The sequence below is a fragment of the Thermobia domestica genome, chromosome 9 (genome assembly GCF_964235325.1).
Source record: "Thermobia domestica chromosome 9, izTheDome1.hap1.1, whole genome shotgun sequence".
Classification (NCBI taxonomy): domain Eukaryota; kingdom Metazoa; phylum Arthropoda; class Insecta; order Zygentoma; family Lepismatidae; genus Thermobia; species Thermobia domestica.
Window position 1 is genome coordinate 126,346,544 of NC_137462.1, and position 21,150 is coordinate 126,367,693.

Consider the following 21,150-nt stretch of genomic DNA (forward strand, 5'->3'; position numbering starts at 1 on the left):
CACTACTCATCTCAGCGACTCCAAAAACTATGAGTGGACACTACGTCCTGAATATTCTCCTATGTTACGTAGTGGAGGGGGGAAAATTTTCTTAGTCGGTCGCAATGGCTGATGATGATGAAACACTATTGCATCTATTCACTCTATCAAGGAACCAGGCATCAATGGACTGGAAACATGCATCTTCCCTACGGAAGAAGAAATTCAAAATGATTGCCTCGAGGAAAGTTTTGTGCATCGTATTCTGGAACATATCAGGTGTGCTATGATTGATTTTATTTGGAATAGGGAGGAACCATGAATGCTGAAGCGTATTGGAGGACAGTTCTGAAGTTGCGGGACGCTATCAAACGAAAATGCTAGAACAGAAATGATGATTGCATTCCGAGGACTAGGTTGAAGGTCCTGTAGGATCAGTTGTGTTGATCTTCCAGTTATGTCGATGGCTCGGTGGTAGAGTGCTTACCTCTGGTGTGCGGGATCCTTGTCTCGATCCTCGGCCAAGTAAGTTTTTGTTGTGCAACATCGTGTCCCTGGATTTTCTCGGGGTACATCCGTTTCCTCCCACTTTCTCGTTTCACTAGTTTTTCCATAATCATTCCTTCACCTTAATCATGGTCTCCTTCACCGTAACGGGCATAATCGTGGGATGTTAAACTGTAAGATTTCCTTTGATTTTGAATTCATTCTGCTATGTCTTACACTCAGTGGCGTATTTAGGGGGTAGCTATCGGGCTCAAGCTTCCTCCGAAATAAATTTGTTATATGCAAAACTTCATTAAAATTTCTCGGTACCCAAAAAGAAAAATATAAGTGCTTATTTACATGTTGTGCATACCCCCTCGAAACAAAATACTAAATACGCCACTGTTTACACATAATCCGAAGTACGATTTGTAACCTTTTCGTTCGATCATTTCTTCTACATATACGTATTTGGATTTCTTAGTGCGTTTTCTACGAACTCATTTAGAAGTGCAAATTAATTTTGAAACATTTAGAGATTAGAGAAATGGCAATATAGTAAAAACTACTTATTACAATAAATACGTTAAGGCTTAATTTATTAATGTAATGTACAATGTCACAAAATTCACCAATACACAATCCATGTTTAAATTTACTTTTGGCAATTACACATAAATCTTAAATTTCACAAAATTTATAATGCATCCTCCTATAGTGATACGAGAGCGAAAATTATGCAGCTTCTGAAAGACATTGCTTTTGTGAGAGATGACAAGAGAAGTGGCCAATATTAAGTTGATAGATTATTTTCACTTATGATGATGCTTTGAATAAGTTAAAATCTGAAATTAAAACAATTAAAAAAGAATTAAAATATGCACGTAACAATATAATATATACAAAACAAAATGTAATTATATATTTTTTTTCAAATCGATTAAAACCGAGCGTATACTGATGTGATAAAAGAAAAGTACATCATTAACCACTGCACTTTCTGAGAAAAGGAAGAAAATCGATATGAATAACTCAGCTTTGTGTTGCAGTAAACTGAAAGTTTTCAGAAGCACTAAGAAAATAGAAATTTTACTTACGAACGTAATGCTACTGAGTTTTACACGTTCACATACTATTTGCTTCCATTGAACATCGTTAATTCATGATAATATGAATAGTTAAAACTACAATGGAGACATCTCTCCCACATTTTATATATTTAGATTAAAATATAAAAGTCTAGTATAGTCAGTGGCGTATTTACGATTTTGTTTCGGGGGAGGCTTTGCTAACTTTTGGGGGGAAGCTTTGCCTGAAAATGTGAAAATTCTGCAAGATATTTCATATACTTTACTATAGTAAATAAGATTTTGGGGGAGGATTAAGCTCTGAAGCCCCCCCTAAATAGGCCACTGAGTATAGTTTATGTTTATTTAATTCAAAATGTACTGGAACCATTTTCATCAATATCTTCATTGGAATCCTTTGAAGAATATGAGTTAGTTACAATTAGACACCGAAACATTCCAACCTCTGTGTAGAGCTGTGCCTTCTTCTGCTCGCTGCAACTAGAATTCCCAACAGGTTTATTATACAGACCCCGAAACAACATACATATTCCATAGTAAAAATAGTAATTAGGTCCTCTCTCACTAAATAGGGGAGTAAATAAAATGATAATGATTATGTTTACTTTTCAGGAAAAACTTACCAATAGCGTGAAAAAGTTGTATTCTAAAAGTGTTGATAGCCGTTACAATTTCAATACAGCTACATTTTTAATATTAGCGTTCCGTAGCGCTAATCCCGTAGTCAGGCAGCTTTTGTTTGGGTGATGTATAGTTAGCGTATGACGTCGACTACACCAGTGTTTCAGCCATTCTAGGCCCAAGTTTGCTTCCTCTTAATTTGAGTAGCTCCCAAATCGGTTGACGATTCTGGCTGCTTAAGACCAGCAATTTTTAAAAATAAAAAAATGAAATACGTAGTTAGGGGTCTGTGCTGGTTATACGATCAATTGAATTTGTTTGTGTAACAATGAAACAAACTTAAGATCATTCAAGAGTTTATCTCCTACACCAGAGGCGGATGTAGAAGTAAAAAATTGCGGGGCCAGTCAGAGCCCAGACTATGATAGTTATATCATGTTTACTATAAACCTTCAATAATATATAAACAATAGCTTAAATTATTTTTGTCCCTCACAAAACCGGGGGGTCTAGACCCCCCGGGCTAGATCCGCTACTACCCTATATGTCTACAGAAATTATTTTCCCTGGTTTCAGGGAACGAAAACAAAGAGTGTGATTATTTCCGGTTAGAATTTACAGAATGATTTGATTACAGCGTATTTATTTAGCTAGGTAAAGTAATTATAACTCTCCTAAGTTTCTTTCTGGCTTGTCCATGTGTAAAATACTTAAATAGTGGTATATTGTTCTTCTTCCACTTACCTTTGCATAACGAATGATTAACCATAGATGGCCTTGCCATAACCAGCATATCCAAGACCGTAACCAGCATAACCAAGACCGTAACCGGCAACTGGGGCGGCGATGGCCTTAGCTACTGGAGCAGCGTAGGCTACTGGGGCAGCAGCAACAGCTGGAGCAGCGTAGGAAACGGGGTGAGCAGCAAGAGCTGGGGCAGCGTAGGCCTTAGCAACTGGAGCAGCGTAGGCGACTGGGGCAGCAGCGACAGCTGGGGCAGCATAGGCTACTGGGGCAGCAGCAACAGCTGGAGCAGCGTAGGCGGCGGTGGCTACTGGAGCAGCATAGCCGTAAGCAGCACCCAAAACACCTCGCTTCTCCTTCTTTTCTTCTTCAGCAAAGGCGCAAGCGGCCAAAGCGAGAACAACGACAGCCTATTCAAGTTAAGATTGAAGTTTTAAAACTTTTTCAAAATGATATAAGAAGGAAAAATAATTATTGTTGTATATTTAAATATAATGGGCGTTATGCAGAGTAGTTTTGACGTATGATTAGCGTCATACTAAAGGCTTGACTACTGCAGGAAACATATGTTAGTCGAATTCTTTAGTGTGGCACTAATCACTCGTGAACAACTCTGCATAAGGCCCAATATTTTTAAGTAGCTACTATTTCGAGTAGATATTTGAATTTGTACTGTAGTTCACTTATCATATTGTGTCATATCATCACAATAGGAATATGACAATATTTAAATACTAAGGGAATTTCCAATATCTACACTGATTTTTGTTTTAACTCAGTAAGCTAAGTTATATCATTATCAATTGTGATTTCACCATTACTCATTTCTCTAGGAGACTAATTTCGGTAAATTGTTAAACTACTTAGAGAGTTATGCCGTCTGTTTGGTGGAGAGATTGGTATCAGATAACTGAGTGAGAGATTGGTATCAGGAAACTTTACAGGATTTTTTGATGGTAAATACCGGTACCCTGTTAGTATGGGGACACTCTTGCTGAGAAAGAGATTATTTTCTATCAGGGAGATTCAGGGGTATTATACTTGAGCAAGCCTCCAAAAATGTTGCGCTTTCTCGCTTGCTATCATTATGTAGCAGACTTGAAAGGATGATTTGATGAGTAAAATGGTAACATCAAAGGACACAAAACAGTTAAGGATATTACATAAAACTAACTTAAGATGATCTAGTAAAGCCTTCGTGAGCCAGTATACACAAGACAATTTTATAAGGTCCAAATTAATTTAGTTATTGTGGCATATTATGAATGCGCAAATTTGCTTGTAGGTAACGTTTAAAGACTAGAATATTATTTTAAAGATCTAATAATTTTTACATTAATATTATTGGTAATTTAATTTACTTTAATTTACTCCAGTAAGATTTTAAAATTATTTAACTATGTACACTCATGTCCAAAATTATTGTCGCATGTCTATAAATATGTTGTTGTAAGAATATAATTTGATAACGTATTCGCCAGGTATTTCTTACAATGTTAGAATATGTATAATTGGCAAAGACATGTATGTGGCAAATTTCATGTCAAAAGAGCACTAAATAAGAACAATAAAACGAAAATAAAACTTTCTTGTCTGTTTAGCAACATTTTGTTTTACTCGTTATAATTTTCGTATTTATAATTCTTTTCCTATGAAATTTACCACAAATATACATTTCCCGATTATACACATAGTATCAGTATTAAAAGTACACTGCAAAATCATTATCAAATTATATTCTTACAAAAAGATAGTTATAAATATGCGACAATCATTTTGGACATGAGTGTACATTACTAGACATCAAGTAAACAAATTCTTATTCAAAAGTAATATTGTCATTGACAAACTTACCCAAAACTTTACTTAAATAAAAATAATTTTTTCTAAGCGTTTCAGAGATCACAAGTAACACGTTTAAAAGCAAAATAGCTGCATTAAATGTTTATTAAAGGATTGAAAATTGTAGCTCTAAAAATAAACTAATCTTAGCCCATATGGCAACCGTTCTTGTGTTCTCTATAATAGAACTTTATTGTTAGAAAATCGTCTGAGCTTTATTTGTTAACAATTCTGTTTCATACAGGGAACTTTATAAGGCTATATTTAACGGAAGGATATAATTGAGAACATAGCAAACTAATCCCAAGAGCCTTCCAGGTCCATAGCTAGAAGTGTTCTTGTTGGGTCAATCTTCCCTGCTACGACCTTCAAATTCCCCCCCCCCCCCAGAATGATCTCTGCCTGTGTTAATGTTCAGGCTACTCTGGCACAAGAAACTCGTATTTGAGTTAGTGGGGTCATTTGAAAGTTTCAAGGGAGGACCGCTGTACCCTAAGTTTAGGGTGTATATGTACTTTTAGTCAATACTTTAATAATGAAAAACGTTTTAAAAAATGTATTTATAACGAGGAGGGTCTTGGACCTTCCTGCCAAGCAAATCCTGACATGATCGTTGCTGATTTGTGTCCTGGTGGCCAATTCGAGTCCACATCATACCATAGTTCAAGATTGAGATGTTTTTGCATTATAAAAGAGAGTTTTTAAAACAAAAGAATTATGATTGATATGTCCGAGTTACAAATAGTAGATACGAAAATGAAAGAATAAAACAAAACACAATCAGTGTTGCCAGATCAATCAGTTGGAAAAGCAGGAGATTCAAAGATAAAAAACAGGAGAAAGCAGTAGACACATACAATGGTGGCGTTTGAATGTAAATCCGGGGGGGGGGGCAATAAAACTTGCCATTATTAAGGGGGCAGTAGTCAAAACAAGCAGTCCAGAATACATTTCCGATGAACTACGTCGAGCAAATAAAAGGGAAAGTCCCGATTTATATTAATATTATTTGCTACACACGTGTGTGAAATAAAACTTAGTGAAAGAGCAAAGTGGAGTGGGAAAATGTCTTTTCATGCACGTAGCGATAACGTAGCTATATGGTACAGTCACACGTGATCATGGTGTAAGACGATTTCTTGCTGACGATCGTGGAGAAATGATCTAAGCCACTCTTCCAACCCAAGTCCGAATCTAAGTAACACAAGTCAGAATATAGACGAATCTTATAGAAGATGACGTACAGTTGTATTCTTTGCATTCATATTATATACAGTAAAGCTATATGCTCTACAGAGCTTTGTGTATTATAACAGAGAAATTTCATCTTTTTATGTGAGGAAACATTGAAAATGCAACATTAATAATCTTCAACTTCTCGAAATAACGAAAAAGCAGGAGATTATTCACTTTTCGTTTTCTTTCGCAGTAGATCAGTAGAACGTAGAAAAAACAGGAGATCTCCTGCAAAATCAGTAGATCTGACAACACTGAACACAATTATTATAAAACAAAGATAATAGTGACATAATGACAAATAACAAAGTAGGATTAAACTGTTATGTAAAATAAATACTAATAATTAAATCAGTATGACACTTAATAAAATATGTGAAAAATAGTGAAATAGTGAGAAACACAACATTTGCTTTAATTTGAAACATTACGAAAAGAATCTAAGGTTTGACATACGAGAATAGAGTACACACAAATATTACAGAAGAAACCAACGTGAATTTAAAATGTACTCTATAAACTAGTAATTGCGCAAGATCCAGTATCCCCGGTACAATAATAGCGCCCTCTTTATTTATTTGATCATTGCTTTATGCAGATATATAGTCTCTCCTCGACGAAAAAAAAATAAAATTTCAATGCCTTCATTGAACTGATTTCTTTCTCAAGTACAGTTAAGAGTACCCCATTTGCTGAAAATGCGAACTTTGATTTATAAATACGAACACAGTGATTCGTATCGGATTCGAACTTAATCCGTTCTGCATCATGTTCGCGTTCCAAGAGAAGGTTTTCTTTTTTTCCCTTAAAATAATATAAAACTGGGTTAATCAGTTTCTGAGTCCTACGAAGTCGACATTTCAAAATAACTTTTAACTGTAAATTAACTGGATTTTAATTAAGGTGAAAGTAGTAAAAATAATAATAATAATAATAATAATAATAATAATAATAATAATAATAATAACAATACTAGAATAAAAATGAACTTTTGAGATCCCATGGCGAATACTTTAAGTTGTTGTTATTTAAAACGTATAACATAAAAATATGTACAAAATTATAAAATTAGAGCAGCGAAAAATCACACAAAATGCTTTTCACTACAGCTTGCGACAACGAACGAAATGACAAACAATGGCCCTAGATTTTCCTACCAAAATTTTCCCTTTTCTTATCAATTTCTTCCTAGTTTGTTGAGTGTTCAATTCCTATGAAGTTAAGTGATAAGGTTAATTTAGTTGTATTAAAAGAAGTGCCAATCACATTAGTTTAATGTGTTTGCTTTTTGCTTCTATTTTTTCTACCTTTTCCTTCACTTTTTTCACATAAGAATACACACACATACATCCAGTAAACAATGGGTGCAAATTATGCTGTTGCTTTATTTCTGAAAGACAAGTAAAAATTTAAGTATTAATATTGGTCAATCAGTTAACGCGAGAATTTCCTTCGATTTTTCACGATATATCGAAAAATTCCCTTTTCCACATTTTGCTAAATTTACCTACGAAATTTCCCTGGATTAGAGAAATTTCCCTCAAACTACGAACACTGAGACACAAAACATATGGGATGACTCAAGCGAAGGGAAAAAGTACGCATGAACAACGATGATAGGCATTCGGATTTCAAAGCAGCATTTGTATTCCAAGTTGTTCCAATTGAGCAGCATTAGGATTCTGGAGGCAATACTGCATTATACATCAAGAATTTTAATTTTGTCAAAACATGGAACATTGAAATTGACTTGAAGAAGAAATCGGTTAAATCAAATATTAATATCCCTGTCTGCTGTCAGGTATTTCAAAGAAGAAAAAAAAAGAGTATCTGAAGTTTCTCCACTATAAAAACTTAGGTGAGGCAGGTCAGCACTTCAGAGAAGTTTATTGCTATTGAGAAAGATGTCATTGAAATCGATGACGTCACTATTGAACTGAAAACATGTTACTTGAACAATAAAGAATTCGAAAACGTTTCATACTTTTGGTTATAGATTTCTACTTGTCACATTAAATAATCTTTGAATAAACAACAATACTTTGGAGTCAATTGAAACTTTTCTTTGTTTAAAAAGGGTTTTCGCATGCAGTTATTTGAAACAACAAAACAACGAACGCCTTTCCTAGTACATATAAGAAGTTTTTTGAGAAAATTTTTTTGGAAAATTTTGAAGAAAAGATTGTAAAATAATGAATTAAGTATTTATTATTTTAATTTTTTTTTCTCCAAAATTTCTCAAGAAATTTTTTCAAAAAAATTACAACATACTCAAAACATTTTCAGCATTTGAAATAAATGTAAATCTGTATATTACTATCATCATTACCTTATAAATAGGGTTATCCTAAAACATGTTATCTCTACTAGCAGGGGGATTCACCGTGTTCGAACCTCCACCCCCCAAAAACAAATAATAAAAACTTAGTAGCTTGACATATATTTGTACACTTTCTTAATAAAACTACCATTTGTTTAATAGAGAAATGGTGGAGGTAACCTATTTCTTTTTATCGTACATTTCATTTATACTCTTCCTTTTTAAAAAATCTAATATAGTTCCATCATTTTTTCTGAGGATATAGGTGACAGCATTAACAATTACTTAATGTTTTCTCGTGTATAGAAGAAACATCAGTTCAATCTTGTACATATACGTAGTTTCTTGTAGCATTGACCCCCCCCCTGAAACTTTGACCTCCTGCCAAGAAAACAATTTTGGTGAGCGTCTGAGTTTGTTATATAGCTCACGCAGAAGACCACTTAAAGCACGTAATATTAATTCTTCCGTGGGCTGTTTCTTGTGAATTATTGATCCTCAATATGAGTACTATACTGTAAATTTTAATGTGAATATCTGCAAATTCAGAATCACATCAGAAACTTACATTATTAGCACATGTAAAGTATGAGTTTCAGATACATTCATAAACAAATTAAAAAATTTACAAATGTGAAATGAAATGAAATCTTTGAGTTTAACGTCCCACGTGCATGTCATTTAGACTAAGGGAGACGAATGATTTAAGCAAGTGAACGATTATGAAATAATTGGTAGAATGAAAATGTGGGAGGAAACAGGAGTGCTCCGAAAGAATCCACGGATACGATGTTGTCTACCACAAACCTACTCGGCTGATAATCGAACCAGGGACCCCACTTCACGCTCCAGAAGCGCTTGACTATTGCTAGTCAGCCCCACTGAAATATCTACAATAGCCACTCTCAAAATATTATTTACGAACAGTTATATTCATTATTTCATTATTTCTAGTGTGTACTATGCATATATATATATATATAGATAAATAATTAACATTGAAGTCATATCTAAATATAACAGGTAAACTGGAAGCTTAGCTACCAAAACTCTGTTAGACCTATTTCCAGTAATGTATTCAATTCGATTTAAAGGAAACACAAGTACTTTCGTAGTGTTACAGATACCTACCAAGACCTTCATGATTGTGTGTTTTGTAAGGGTTTTTCACAGTTGTATGTGAGTGAACTGATGTATTTGATGCTGGAAAGTACTGCTTTTATATACATATCCAAGAGGGAGAGGCAAACGTCGGATGCGCCCCGCCCTCCGCCCTTGACTTTCTTTTCTCCAGCAGCGCCGCAGCGTGTGATGCAAGTTGGAAGTGCTTGTGTGTGTGTGTGTATGTTTGTGTTTGTGTGTGCATTTAATCACACTGTGCATTATTTTGTTAGAGACATGGAAGGTTTAATGACCATCAACGAAAAACGTTGAACTATTTTTTCAAGGAGCATTAGTAACAATTAGGGCTTAGGTTCTATGAAACCCATTTTTTCTTTTGTTTTGTTTTGTGACATATAAAAACTTATTTAATTTTTTGGCCTACTATGGAAAGATATAATGCAGGTGCTTATTCAAAGTCCTTCCGTGTCCCATAGATTTTAGAAGATCCTATAGGCCTATGTTTATAGATGTTATTAAGATCACTGTTTGTAATTTTGAAATTTTAGGTTACTTTGTAAACTTGAAGGTGATTTTATGGTCATTTTTATCTATGTATATTGTATATGTATAGGAGAAATCAAAGTATATCAAATTACAAAATAGTTTTAAAGTTGAATATTCAGTACGTACTCTGAAAGTGAAGCAATGAACTGATTAAGTATTTCAAGAAGACTTTCGTTATTAGTGATGATACTGAAAAATAACACATTTTTAAAGTCGTAGATGCATGTTAATTGATAATAGTGTTTATATATAGGGCTGCATTTACGACTAGGAAGCCCACTAAGCCCAGGTTTAAGCGCTCAATATTCTTAGGGGCGCACGTTGAACGAAAATGTAATAACAGAAAAAAAAATGCTAAAGTTGATTGATTGATTGTTTGATTGATTTTGAGTTTTACGTCCCGTTGAGCAGTGAAGCTATATAAGACGTGGACTTATTGATTAACGTGGAATCCGAACCACATGAGCTCCCGCCGGGAATCGAACCCAATGCTAAAGTTGAATAATAATAATAATAATAATAATAATAATAATAATAATAATAATAATAATAATAATAATAATAATAATAATAATAATAATAATAATAATAATAATAATAATGAACATGATTATTGCGAAAAATTTCTTATAGTCTACTATTTGATAATACTTTTTTCTCCTTTTTCATTTATATACTTTTATGATTTTAGTGTGAATAAAAGAAATAGTAGCGTCATGAGTACACCACGTGAAGGAGTTTGGTTATTTTATGAATTATTATTGAAACCGGAAGTGGTAGTATATTTATACCACTTTTGGTTTTAGTACAGAGATTTAGAATGAAGGTGGAATATATTTTTGGAACGGTTAATCGATTATAGAAAATTGCTTCTCTTCATCTGGTAATATTTTCACTTTGTAACAATAAATGTTGAAACCGGATGTAATTGATTTCTGCCACTTTCGTTTTTATTAGATAGATTAGAGTGAACATAAAATATATTTCTGAGATGATCTATTGATCACAGAAAATAACTTCTTGCTATCTATTACGCTTATGTGGATCAATGTTAAAATCAGAAGTGGTTGATTTCCACCATTTCCAATTTGAGTGAAGAGTTTAAGGAAAAATGGTATATCTTTGTAGAATGCTAAATCGATTCCAAATAACCACTATTCGCTGTCTCTTAACGCTTTTGTTCTGTGTGGATCAACATTGTAAACGGAAGTAATTCAATTACTTCCAGTTTTAGTAGAAAATTTAGGACTGAGATTTTCTTGGGTCACTTAATCAATTGCAGGAAATCGCATTACTCTATCTCTTACCATTTTTGCTCTACAACGATCAACGTTGAAACCGTGTCTAACACTTCCAGTTTGAACAATGACTTCAGAAACGTACTTGATTCCCAATTCTTGATCTGCTACATTCTAATCAAATTTGGTGATGATTGATCAACTAATTCTCGAGACTCTTTTTGTCTTCCGGATGGACATGATAAATATATAAAGGAGCTTTGATGAACCAAATTCCTTAAAAATAATTAAAATATTCATTCTGTATTACAGTAGAAATAAATTTCAGCAATCAACACAATTATTTTATTCGTTTTAGTGATACTTTTCGGGTTTGAATACGAGGGTGAATTGGAAAGTTTTTAGCGTGACTAGGAAGGAAGTAATTATTTCATGTTTATATGTATATTTGCTGCGTGGCTATATCCGTTGGTAGCCAGTGTGTAAAATTTCATTTCTCTATTGTTTCAGGTGAGAAATTTATAAGGCGCTAAGTCGGCGGAAGAGACAGAAATTTGTGACATGGAAAGAAATCGAGCTGGACTATGCGCACGTTCAATCGTTCTTTGCATCCATGGCAAAAATTTATTCCCATGGGTTCAAACTGTTGCCATACCCGTCCTAATCGCCTGATCTGTCCCCCTCGGACTTTCACTTCCCTAGAAACCTGAAAAAGGTTTTTTTGAGGGGTCAGCGATTTTCTTCGAATGCAGAGGTGAAAGGTGCTGTACTGGGATATTTTGCAGGGCTCGAGGGAACATTTTTTAAAAGTGGTACAGAAGCGTTTCGGAGAGGTGGCGTAAATGTATATCGGTCGAAAGGGGAATACGCGAAAAAATAAGACATAACTTTATCGAAATATTATTTAATTTTGTAAGTCAGGCTACGAACTTTCCAATTCATACTCGTATTCATACTGCTACACATAAAATAAATTCCAAACCAGTTTCTTTTAATATTGCGCTGGTTCACATTAAAAAATAAAACTAATTATTGCTACCCACCGTGCACAGACCTTATGAAAACCGAGCTCCTTGTGGATGATTTGATGGGCAGAGCCATGACTGATGTTCAAAGCAGCTGCTACCTCATCGATAGTGATTCGCCTATTCGCCAGAAACATCTCTCGAGCTTTCTAAATGTTGTCATCTGTAGTGGAGGTTGATGGCCGTCCTACTCCCTCTTCATGCGTTACACTTGTTTGACCACATTTAAACTTTTCGAGCCAAAAAAAAAAAAAGTTTTACATGATAGTGCACTTCTCCCAATTGCGATGATAGTCTTACCATTTGACACCTTCCGACCAGAGGAATCGGATCACTGCTCGTTGTTCCTCTTTGGTGCAAACTTCTAATGGAGCAGCCGTGATATATCTGCAACATAAGGAAGAAAACTGGAGGAATTAAGATGTCAATTTCAAAGCATTACCTTGGCGTGGGAGACCCGGGTTCGATTCCCGGCGGGAGCTCATGTGGTTCGGATTCCACGTTAATCAGTAGGTCCACGTCTCATATAGCCTCGCTGCTGAAAGGGACGCTAAACTAAAATCAACTCAACTCAACTCAAAGCATTACCACAATAGTATAACAATAAAATATTTGAGGACAGAAGACAAAGTGTGCAATGTAAGAAAAGTTATGACAAAACTGTAGATAATTTTTGACTCGCTCTCGTACATATTGCTGAAATCTCACGATATTCATCTATTTCTATAATAGTACCTAGGTAGAATTGATTTCTCGTATGTAGTGTATATAGTAACTTTCCTAAAAGCCAATGGATTTAAACCAAATCTAGTTAATTCATTCGTATTACTTTCTACGTAATGCACTGTAAAGAGATATGCTTTACTCGGGTCAGTTTTTTTTATCACTTGTGTGCGCTTAGAGGTGCATATATACAGAAAGGGAAAGTAAAAGATGCCACCAAAAACTACAGATAGGGCTCAAGTTCAAGAAGTACACATAACAATATAGTGTGGAGTTCTTGTGTACTATTCATTGTTGGCGGAAAGTTTTCATCTTTTCCTTTTTTCTTTTCTTCACATCAAAGGAATACACCAAAAAGTTTACAAAAATAAAAATAATGTTTTTATTGTTGCATTGATGTGTTCTCAGTGATTTTACATTGTAAATATTGGTTTAAAAAATATTAATACAGTGAAACAGAATTTTCCAAGAATTGTGCTATATATATTTTAAATTATGATTTATGCTTTATTTTCTAAAATTATGCTTTATTATGCTTTTAAAATTAGTTTCTTCTGGACCATTAGACAAACACAACCATGTTCAAGGTTCCGACCATATGTGTAAATTGCTGTTATGCTTTTTATGCTTTTCCGTTGCCCTCTGATTCACAACTCACAAAGCACGTGTCCAGGAGCCCACAGATTTCACGCTTGTCACGCTTGGATGTCCCACAGATTTCACGCTTGTCCCAAAACGTTTAGAATTACAGTAGAAACTTAAGGATGATAAAAATATCCACATGATTCCCCTTGGATTTCAATTAGATATGCCCGCTATGGAACATTAGAGTTCTCAGTTGAAACTTAAAAATAATGAAAATATCCACGGGATTTCCGTTGGATTTCAATGGTATATGGCAGTCACGAGACAATATTTGAATCTCCAAAATCGTCTTAAAGTCTATAGTTACTCCGCAAGGAGACAGAAACGGTGTACAGGAATCCATAGAAAATCCCATTTTAGGAACATAAGCAGACATCTGGTTTTCCATAGGATGTCTACTAGCAAAAATGGGACGTCTCATGGATCTCCCTTGTTCTTGAAGTGACGCCCATGGATCTCCCTTGTTCTTGAAGTGACGTCCATGGACGTCCAAGGGAGGTATGTTGTCCTATGTGGGAATATTCGAACGATGTACTCTCCAAATACCTTCGAGATTCTTCTCAACTCCTATACGACCGAATAAATTTTCTTCAATTAGTATTAATTATCAGCTAAAAGAAATTTGTTAAAAAGTTTTTCTTACAATATTATTGGTATTTTAAACAGAATATCCAACGACGAGACATATACCAATCGACAGATATTACTGAGTTGAGCAAAACTATAAAGCTCAAGCCTCGTCATCTATTAAAGCGAAATTGATACCAGAAAATATTGTTATCAACCTTATCATTACCATGCTGTGAAGATGACAATACATAGTACGGTTAATGAGATAAAGCCCAAAATCTATATATTAATAGCGGTGTCTGTGAACAAAAATCTTTGGTTCCAATTGAAAGTAATTATGTTTGTGACCCTTAATCTCTTGAACCCACGACTGATCGATCAAATTTTTGACGTAGATGCCGTTCTGGCCTGAGAGTGAGTATTTTTAGCTATTCACTTTGACGGTAGAACTTAGGTTAAGGAGGAGGAGGGGGAATTATAAAAAAAAATAGATAAAATTTAATAACTCTTGAACCAAACGACCAATCTCGATCAAATTTTCAACATAGATGACGTTCGTGCCTGGGATGGATTTCAATATTTCACTTTGACGGAACAATATAGGGCTTGGGGAGGAGGAGGAGATATACAAAAATCAACAAATGTAAAAATAAAAGTGACCATGTTTGTGGGTTATTAACTCTTGAACCACCCGATCGATCTGAAACAAATTTTCAATATAGATGAATTTCGAACCTGGGAAGTTTTTTATTATTTAATTTTGATGGTAGAACTTAGGAAGGGGAGGGAAGGAGGGTAAATATATGAAAATGAATAAAATTTAATAACACTTGAACCATGCGACCGATCTCGATCAAACTTCCAGCATAGATAAGGTTCGGACCTGGGATATTTTCATGATTTTATTTTGACGGCACAATATAGGGGAGTAGAAGGGGGAACATATATGTAAAAAAAAATTAAAAAAGTAATTGTCCTCGTGACTTCATCACGCTTAAACCACCGAACCGATCTTAATCAAATTATCAACATAGATGAGGTTCGGACCTCGGCTGGTTTTTATCATAGGCCCTTTGACGGCAGAACTTAGGGATAGGAGGAGAGGAGGGGAGAGATATATAAAAATAAATAAAACTTAATAACTCTTGAACCAAATTACCGATCTCGATCAAATTTTCAACATAGATGACGTTCGAGCCTGGAAAGTTTTTTTTTAAATAAATATTTTCACTTTGACGGTAGAACCAAGGGGAGAGGGAGGGGAGATTAATATATAAAAATAAATAGAATTTAACTTTTGAAACACCCAACCGATCTCGATCAAATTTTCAACATATATAACATTCGGACCTAGGATAATTTTTAGTATGTCGTGCCCCGCAACATGAGAAGGGGAGAGGGATATATAAAAATCACCGAAAATGACCAATATCAAAGAGCGCTTTAGTAACAGTAAAAACGGAACATGTTACTATTTTTCCTTAATTTAACCCAGCGAAATTGGGGTGTGTCTTAGATTCGAGAACGTCTTTGCTAGCCATAAATGTTTTTAATTTTGTATCATATTCAATCATTCAGACATTTATAGTGTCCTGCGCTTGCGCAGGACATGCGGGTTTGCTAGTTATCATTAACTCTTAAATTCTGTTGAAATAGAATATTCTCAACAAGCTCCCACCTCCCTAAAGTTTTCCTTTGTGTCATCTTTGCTTGTCAACGGAAGTTGGTAGCCACACAAACGACAGACTTGAGTCGCAGACTGAAATGATTGCAAATCACACGGAATCATATGGTTTGTTTCTACTAGGATTTCTTACTAGGACACCATATAATGTCCCACACGTATTAACCACTTGCTGAAATGCCCGTTCCTCGCACTGGAAGAATAATGTTTATGCAAAACCCCTTGAAAGCAAAGAAATGCATAAAATATATGACAAGCCAGTTAACAAGGCCACCTGAGGGGAAAGGAGGACAACTTTTACTATGCTTGACTTTCAAAGAAAGTTAAGCAAATTACAAATTGCTATAAAATAATCTCTTGAATCAGATTACTCTTAATTGAGTGAAATTACCGCCCTAGAAAGGGTAGGCAGTCTGGGAAATTAATTCAAAATTTACACATTTTTTTGAAAAAGCAAAAATCTACATGATTCAAAAATTTCAAACAGTTATTGTGTATGTATAGTTGGGTGGGGCAAGAAGAAGATCGAAACCAACAGTAACAACACTATGGCAATCTTGAATGAAGTATGGGTTTCTCCTCATTCAAACTGCGCTTCTATTGGATGACTCTTACCTAGTATTACCAATGCAAAAAATCACTACGTGAAAAAAAGGAAGGGTCAGTGAAAGAGCAATAGTTCATTGGGACTTGAAAGTGTTCCAGAACTAACAGTTTGGTCAACAGACAATAAAGAACAAATTCTTGAGTCCTCAGAGAATTCTTATTAAGGAACTTAGTTTACCAAAAATCCTTTATATAATTACCCTGTCTGTCTCTGTATCCGTGGATATTTTCATTATTCTTAAGTTTCAGCTGAGAACTCTAATGTTCCATAGCGGGCATATCTCATTGAAATCCAAGGGGAATCATGTGGATATTTTTATCATCCTTAAGTGTCTACTGTAATTCTAAACGTTTCGGGACAAGCGTGAAATCTGTCGGACATCCAAAGATAGCTCCTGGACACATACTTTGTGGGTTGTGAATCAGAGGGCAACGCAAAAGCATAAAAAGCATAACAGCAATTTACACATATGGTTGGAACCTTGAACATGGTTGTGTTTGTCTAATGGTCCAGAAGAAACTAATTTTAAAAGCATAATAAAGCATAATTTTAGAAAATAAAGCATAAAGCATAATTTAAAATATATATTACAAATCTCTGTCTCTTCATCCAGACAAGGAATCATTAAAAGGAGGTACTGTTTATCAAGAATAATTTATTAATACTTTCATCCATCACAGAACTAATTTTCTCGAAAAGTGTAACATAATACCTTCATGATCTAACCTAGAGTTTCTCAACCAGGGGGTCGCGAGAGGGTTTCATGTTGGTCGCGAATATAAGCGGAAGAGAGAAACATAATTAGAATCTAACACGGGAAAATATTTTAAAATATTATTTTGAATTTTGTTCTGATAAGCATATTTTTATTTTTACACATACTGTTAAGAACAACAAGAAATAGATCTACTAAACCTTTTCAACAGGTGCAGAGTTGTTTAAAAATCAGTTTAAATGAAAGAGGTACGTTATGAAACTAATGAGAATTTTGTATTGAAATACTAGAAAAATAGAAATGCAACAAAATCTGCATATTGAAATACAATTAAAATTGAAAGCTAATGAGATACCTATGCATGGTATTAAATTCGTAGTGCGGCAATGTCCGGTTCAATCCTCGTGACGCACTTTATCAAGTCATTTAAAATACTCATAAACTTTTTTAACAACTGCCCAAGCGTTTTAAACCGAAATTAGAAATCACTTTACTTTTTTATCATATGACACAAAATTATGGGAGTTATGAAGTTTTAAAATTTTCAAACGGCCTCCATTTTGAAACAGTATGACGGATCAGATTCGATATTTGTAATACGAATGAACTGACTAGATTTGGTTTAAATCCATTGGCTTTTAGGAAAATTACTATATACACTACATACGAGAAATCAATTCTACCTAGGTACTATTATATATAGAAATAGATGAATATCGTGAGATCTTCGCAATATGTACGAGGGCGAGTCAAAAATTATCTAAACTTTTATTATAACTTTTCTTACATTGCGCACTTTGTCTTCTGTCCTCGCATATTTTATTGTTATACTATTGTGGTAATGCTGTGAAATTGTCATCTTAATTCCTCCATTTTTCTTCCTTCTGTTGTAGATATATCATGGCTGCTCCATTAGAAGTTTGCACCAAAGATGAACAACGAGCAGTGGTCCGCTTCCTCTGGTCGGAAGGTGTCAAATGGTGAGACTATCATCGCAATTGGGAGAAGTGCACTATCACGTAAAACTGTGTTTTCTTGGCTCGAGAAGTTTAAAAGTGGTCGAACAAGTGTAACGCATGAAGAGGGAGCAAGCAGGACGGCCATCAACCTCCACTACAGATGACAACATTCAGCAAGCCCGAGAGATGGTTCTGGCGAATAGGCGAATCACCATCGATGAGGTAGCAGCTGCTTTGAACATCAGTCATGGCTCTGCCCACCAAATCATCCTCGAGGAGCTCGGTTTTTATAAAGTCTGTGTACGGTGGGTACCAAGAAAGCTTACTGCAGAACACAAGCTCAATCGTGTTAGTGTCTGTCAACGCTTACTCACTCGCTTCAACAACGAAGGTTGATGCATTTTTAAGCAGAATAGTCACCGATGATGAAAGATGGATTCATCACTATGAGCCAGAATGAAAGCGCCAAAGTATCCAGTGGAAACACACTAGATCTCCGACGAAGGAAAAATTCAAGACTGAGCAATTCGCAGGAAAGGTTGTGTTAACTGTGTTTTGGAACTCACAGGGGCTCATAATGGCAGCGTTCATGGAAAAGGGAAAGACGATCAACAGTGCAAGTTATAGTGAAACGTTGGAAAAGAACATGAAGCCGGTGTCACAGGGATTTTTTACCCCTAGAAACTTTTACCCTCTCGAAAGTTTTACCCCCTGGAAATCTTTAACCCCTTGTCGGTTTCTGATAATTTCAAAGGAAAAGTCAAAAGTTACATTAAAAATTCATATCATTGAAAGTGATCTCTCAGTGTATGCACTCACTTTGGGCAAGATGGCTTTAAATCCGAAGATTTGGTAGGGGGGTAAAAATTTCCTACGAATTTATTACCCCCTGTTGGTTATTGGTTACTTCAAAGACAAATTCAAATGTTACATTATAAATTGATACCATTCCGTAGTTTCTCTTAACAGACACAGTCACTTTGGGCAAGATGGCCTTAAATCCAAAGATTTGGTAGGGGGGTAAAAATTTCCTGAGAAATTATTACCCCCCTGTCGGTTATTGGTTACTTCAAAGACAAGCTCAAATGTTACATTATAAACTGATACCATTCCGTAGTTTCTCTTAACAGACACAGTCACTTTGGGCAAAATGGTTTTAAATCCGAAGATTTGGTCGGTTATTGGTTACTTGAAAGACAAACTCAAATGTTACATTATAAATTGATACCATTCCGTAGTTTCTCTTAACAGACACAGTCACTTTGGGCAAGATGGTTTTAAATCCGAAGATTTTGTAGGGGGGTAAAAATCTCCTAGGAAATTATTACCCCCCCCCCCGTTGGTTATTGGTTACTTCAAAGACAAACTCAAATGTTACATTATAAATTGATACCATTCCGTAGTTTCTCTTAACAGACACAGTCACTTTGGGCAAGATGGTTTTAAATCCGAAGATTTGGTAGGGGGATAAAAATTTCCTAGGAAATTATTACCCCCCCCCCGTTGGTTATTGGTTACTTCAAAGACAAACTCAAATGTTACATTATAAATTGATACCATTCCGTGGTTTCTCTTAACAGACACAGTCACTTTGGTCAAGATGGCCTTAAATCCAAAGATTTGGTAGGGGGGTAAAAAATTCCTGAGAAATTATTACCCCCTGTCGGTTATTGGTTACTTCAAAGACAAGCTCAAATGTTACATTATAAACTGATACCATTCCGTAGTTTCTCTTAACAGACACAGTCACTTTGGGCAAAATGGTTTTAAATCCGAAGATTTGGTCGGTTATTGGTTTCTTCAAAGACAAACTCAAATGTTACATTATAAATTGATACCATTCCGTAGTTTCTCTTAACAGACACAGTCACTTTGGGCAAGATGGTTTTAAATCCGAAGACTTGGTAGGGGGGGTAAAAATTTCCTAGGAAATTATTACCCCCTGTTGGTTATTGGTTACTTCAAAGACAAATTCAAATGTTACATTATAAATTGATACCATTCCATGGTTTCTCTTAACAGATACAGTCACTTTGGGCAAGATGGTTTTAAATCCGAATATTTGGTAGGGGGATAAAAATTTCCTAGGAAATTATTACCCCACTGTCGGTTATTGGTTACTTTAAAAACACTAACTAAAATATTACATTATAAATTGATACCTCTACGTAGCATCTCTTAATAGACGGAATCACTCTGGCCAAGATTGCTTTATGTCCGAAAATTTGGCTTCATAACCCAAAAATTGATTGTTGGTAATGTTTTCCTAGGAAATAATTGCTTTTCCAGTTTTGCACGTGATTTGCTGTCTGACGATGTTGTCTTAAGAAAAAAATGAAATGATATCTTTTCGTTTTACGTCCCACGGTTGTGCCAGTTAGGCTAAATTACACGGTGATTATGAGAAATGAATGAAATGATGGAATAAAGAAAGTGAGAGGAAACGGGAGAACCCGAGAACACCTACGAGCACGGTGTTTGTTTACCACAAACTACACACGGCCCGAGCTGGGATCGAACCTGTGACCCCAAGCACTGGAGGTGAACGCTCTACCACTGAGCCACCGCGGTGGAACCGAAGAATACAGGTGAAAATTATCTTATAAAAACGAGTACATTTTCAAACTAACTCCAGTCACCAAATTTGGTATTTCAACATCTCATTTAAAATAAAAATAAGTTTTAGCTTTCTTTATATATTACCTCGCTATGAACTTTCCTAAAATAAAACCATCCTTCATCGTCCCCAAAGTGAGTGCGTCTGTTAAGACATAAAATGGTATAACATCAATTTATAAAGTAAAAATTTGACCTTATCCTTGAAGTAACACAGAACCAATACAAGAGTATAAATCCCGTAGGGAAAAAGCACCCCTATAAAATTTCTGAAATAAAGACATCATACCGACAGTCAGTGCGTCTGTTAAGAGATAACAGGGTATAATATCAATTTATAATGTAACATTTGAGCTTGTCTTAGAAGTAACCAATAACCGACAG

General features: G+C 35.1%; 1 protein-coding gene across 1 annotated transcript in view; it reads right to left on the bottom strand.

Annotated features, from left to right (window-relative positions):
• Positions 1-1,034: 1,034 nt before the first annotated feature.
• LOC145661003 (uncharacterized) overlaps positions 1,035-21,150 on the bottom strand; it is a 34,988-nt gene continuing 14,872 nt past the window's right edge. Inside the window, exons 3-5 of the mRNA XM_081726440.1 lie at positions 20,854-20,911; positions 2,919-3,328; positions 1,035-1,310 (exon numbers count right to left, since the gene is read on the bottom strand). Coding sequence (XP_081582566.1) covers positions 2,936-3,328; positions 20,854-20,911 — 451 coding nt within the window. The 3' untranslated portion in view covers positions 1,035-1,310; positions 2,919-2,935. The remainder of the gene's footprint in view (positions 1,311-2,918; positions 3,329-20,853; positions 20,912-21,150) is intronic.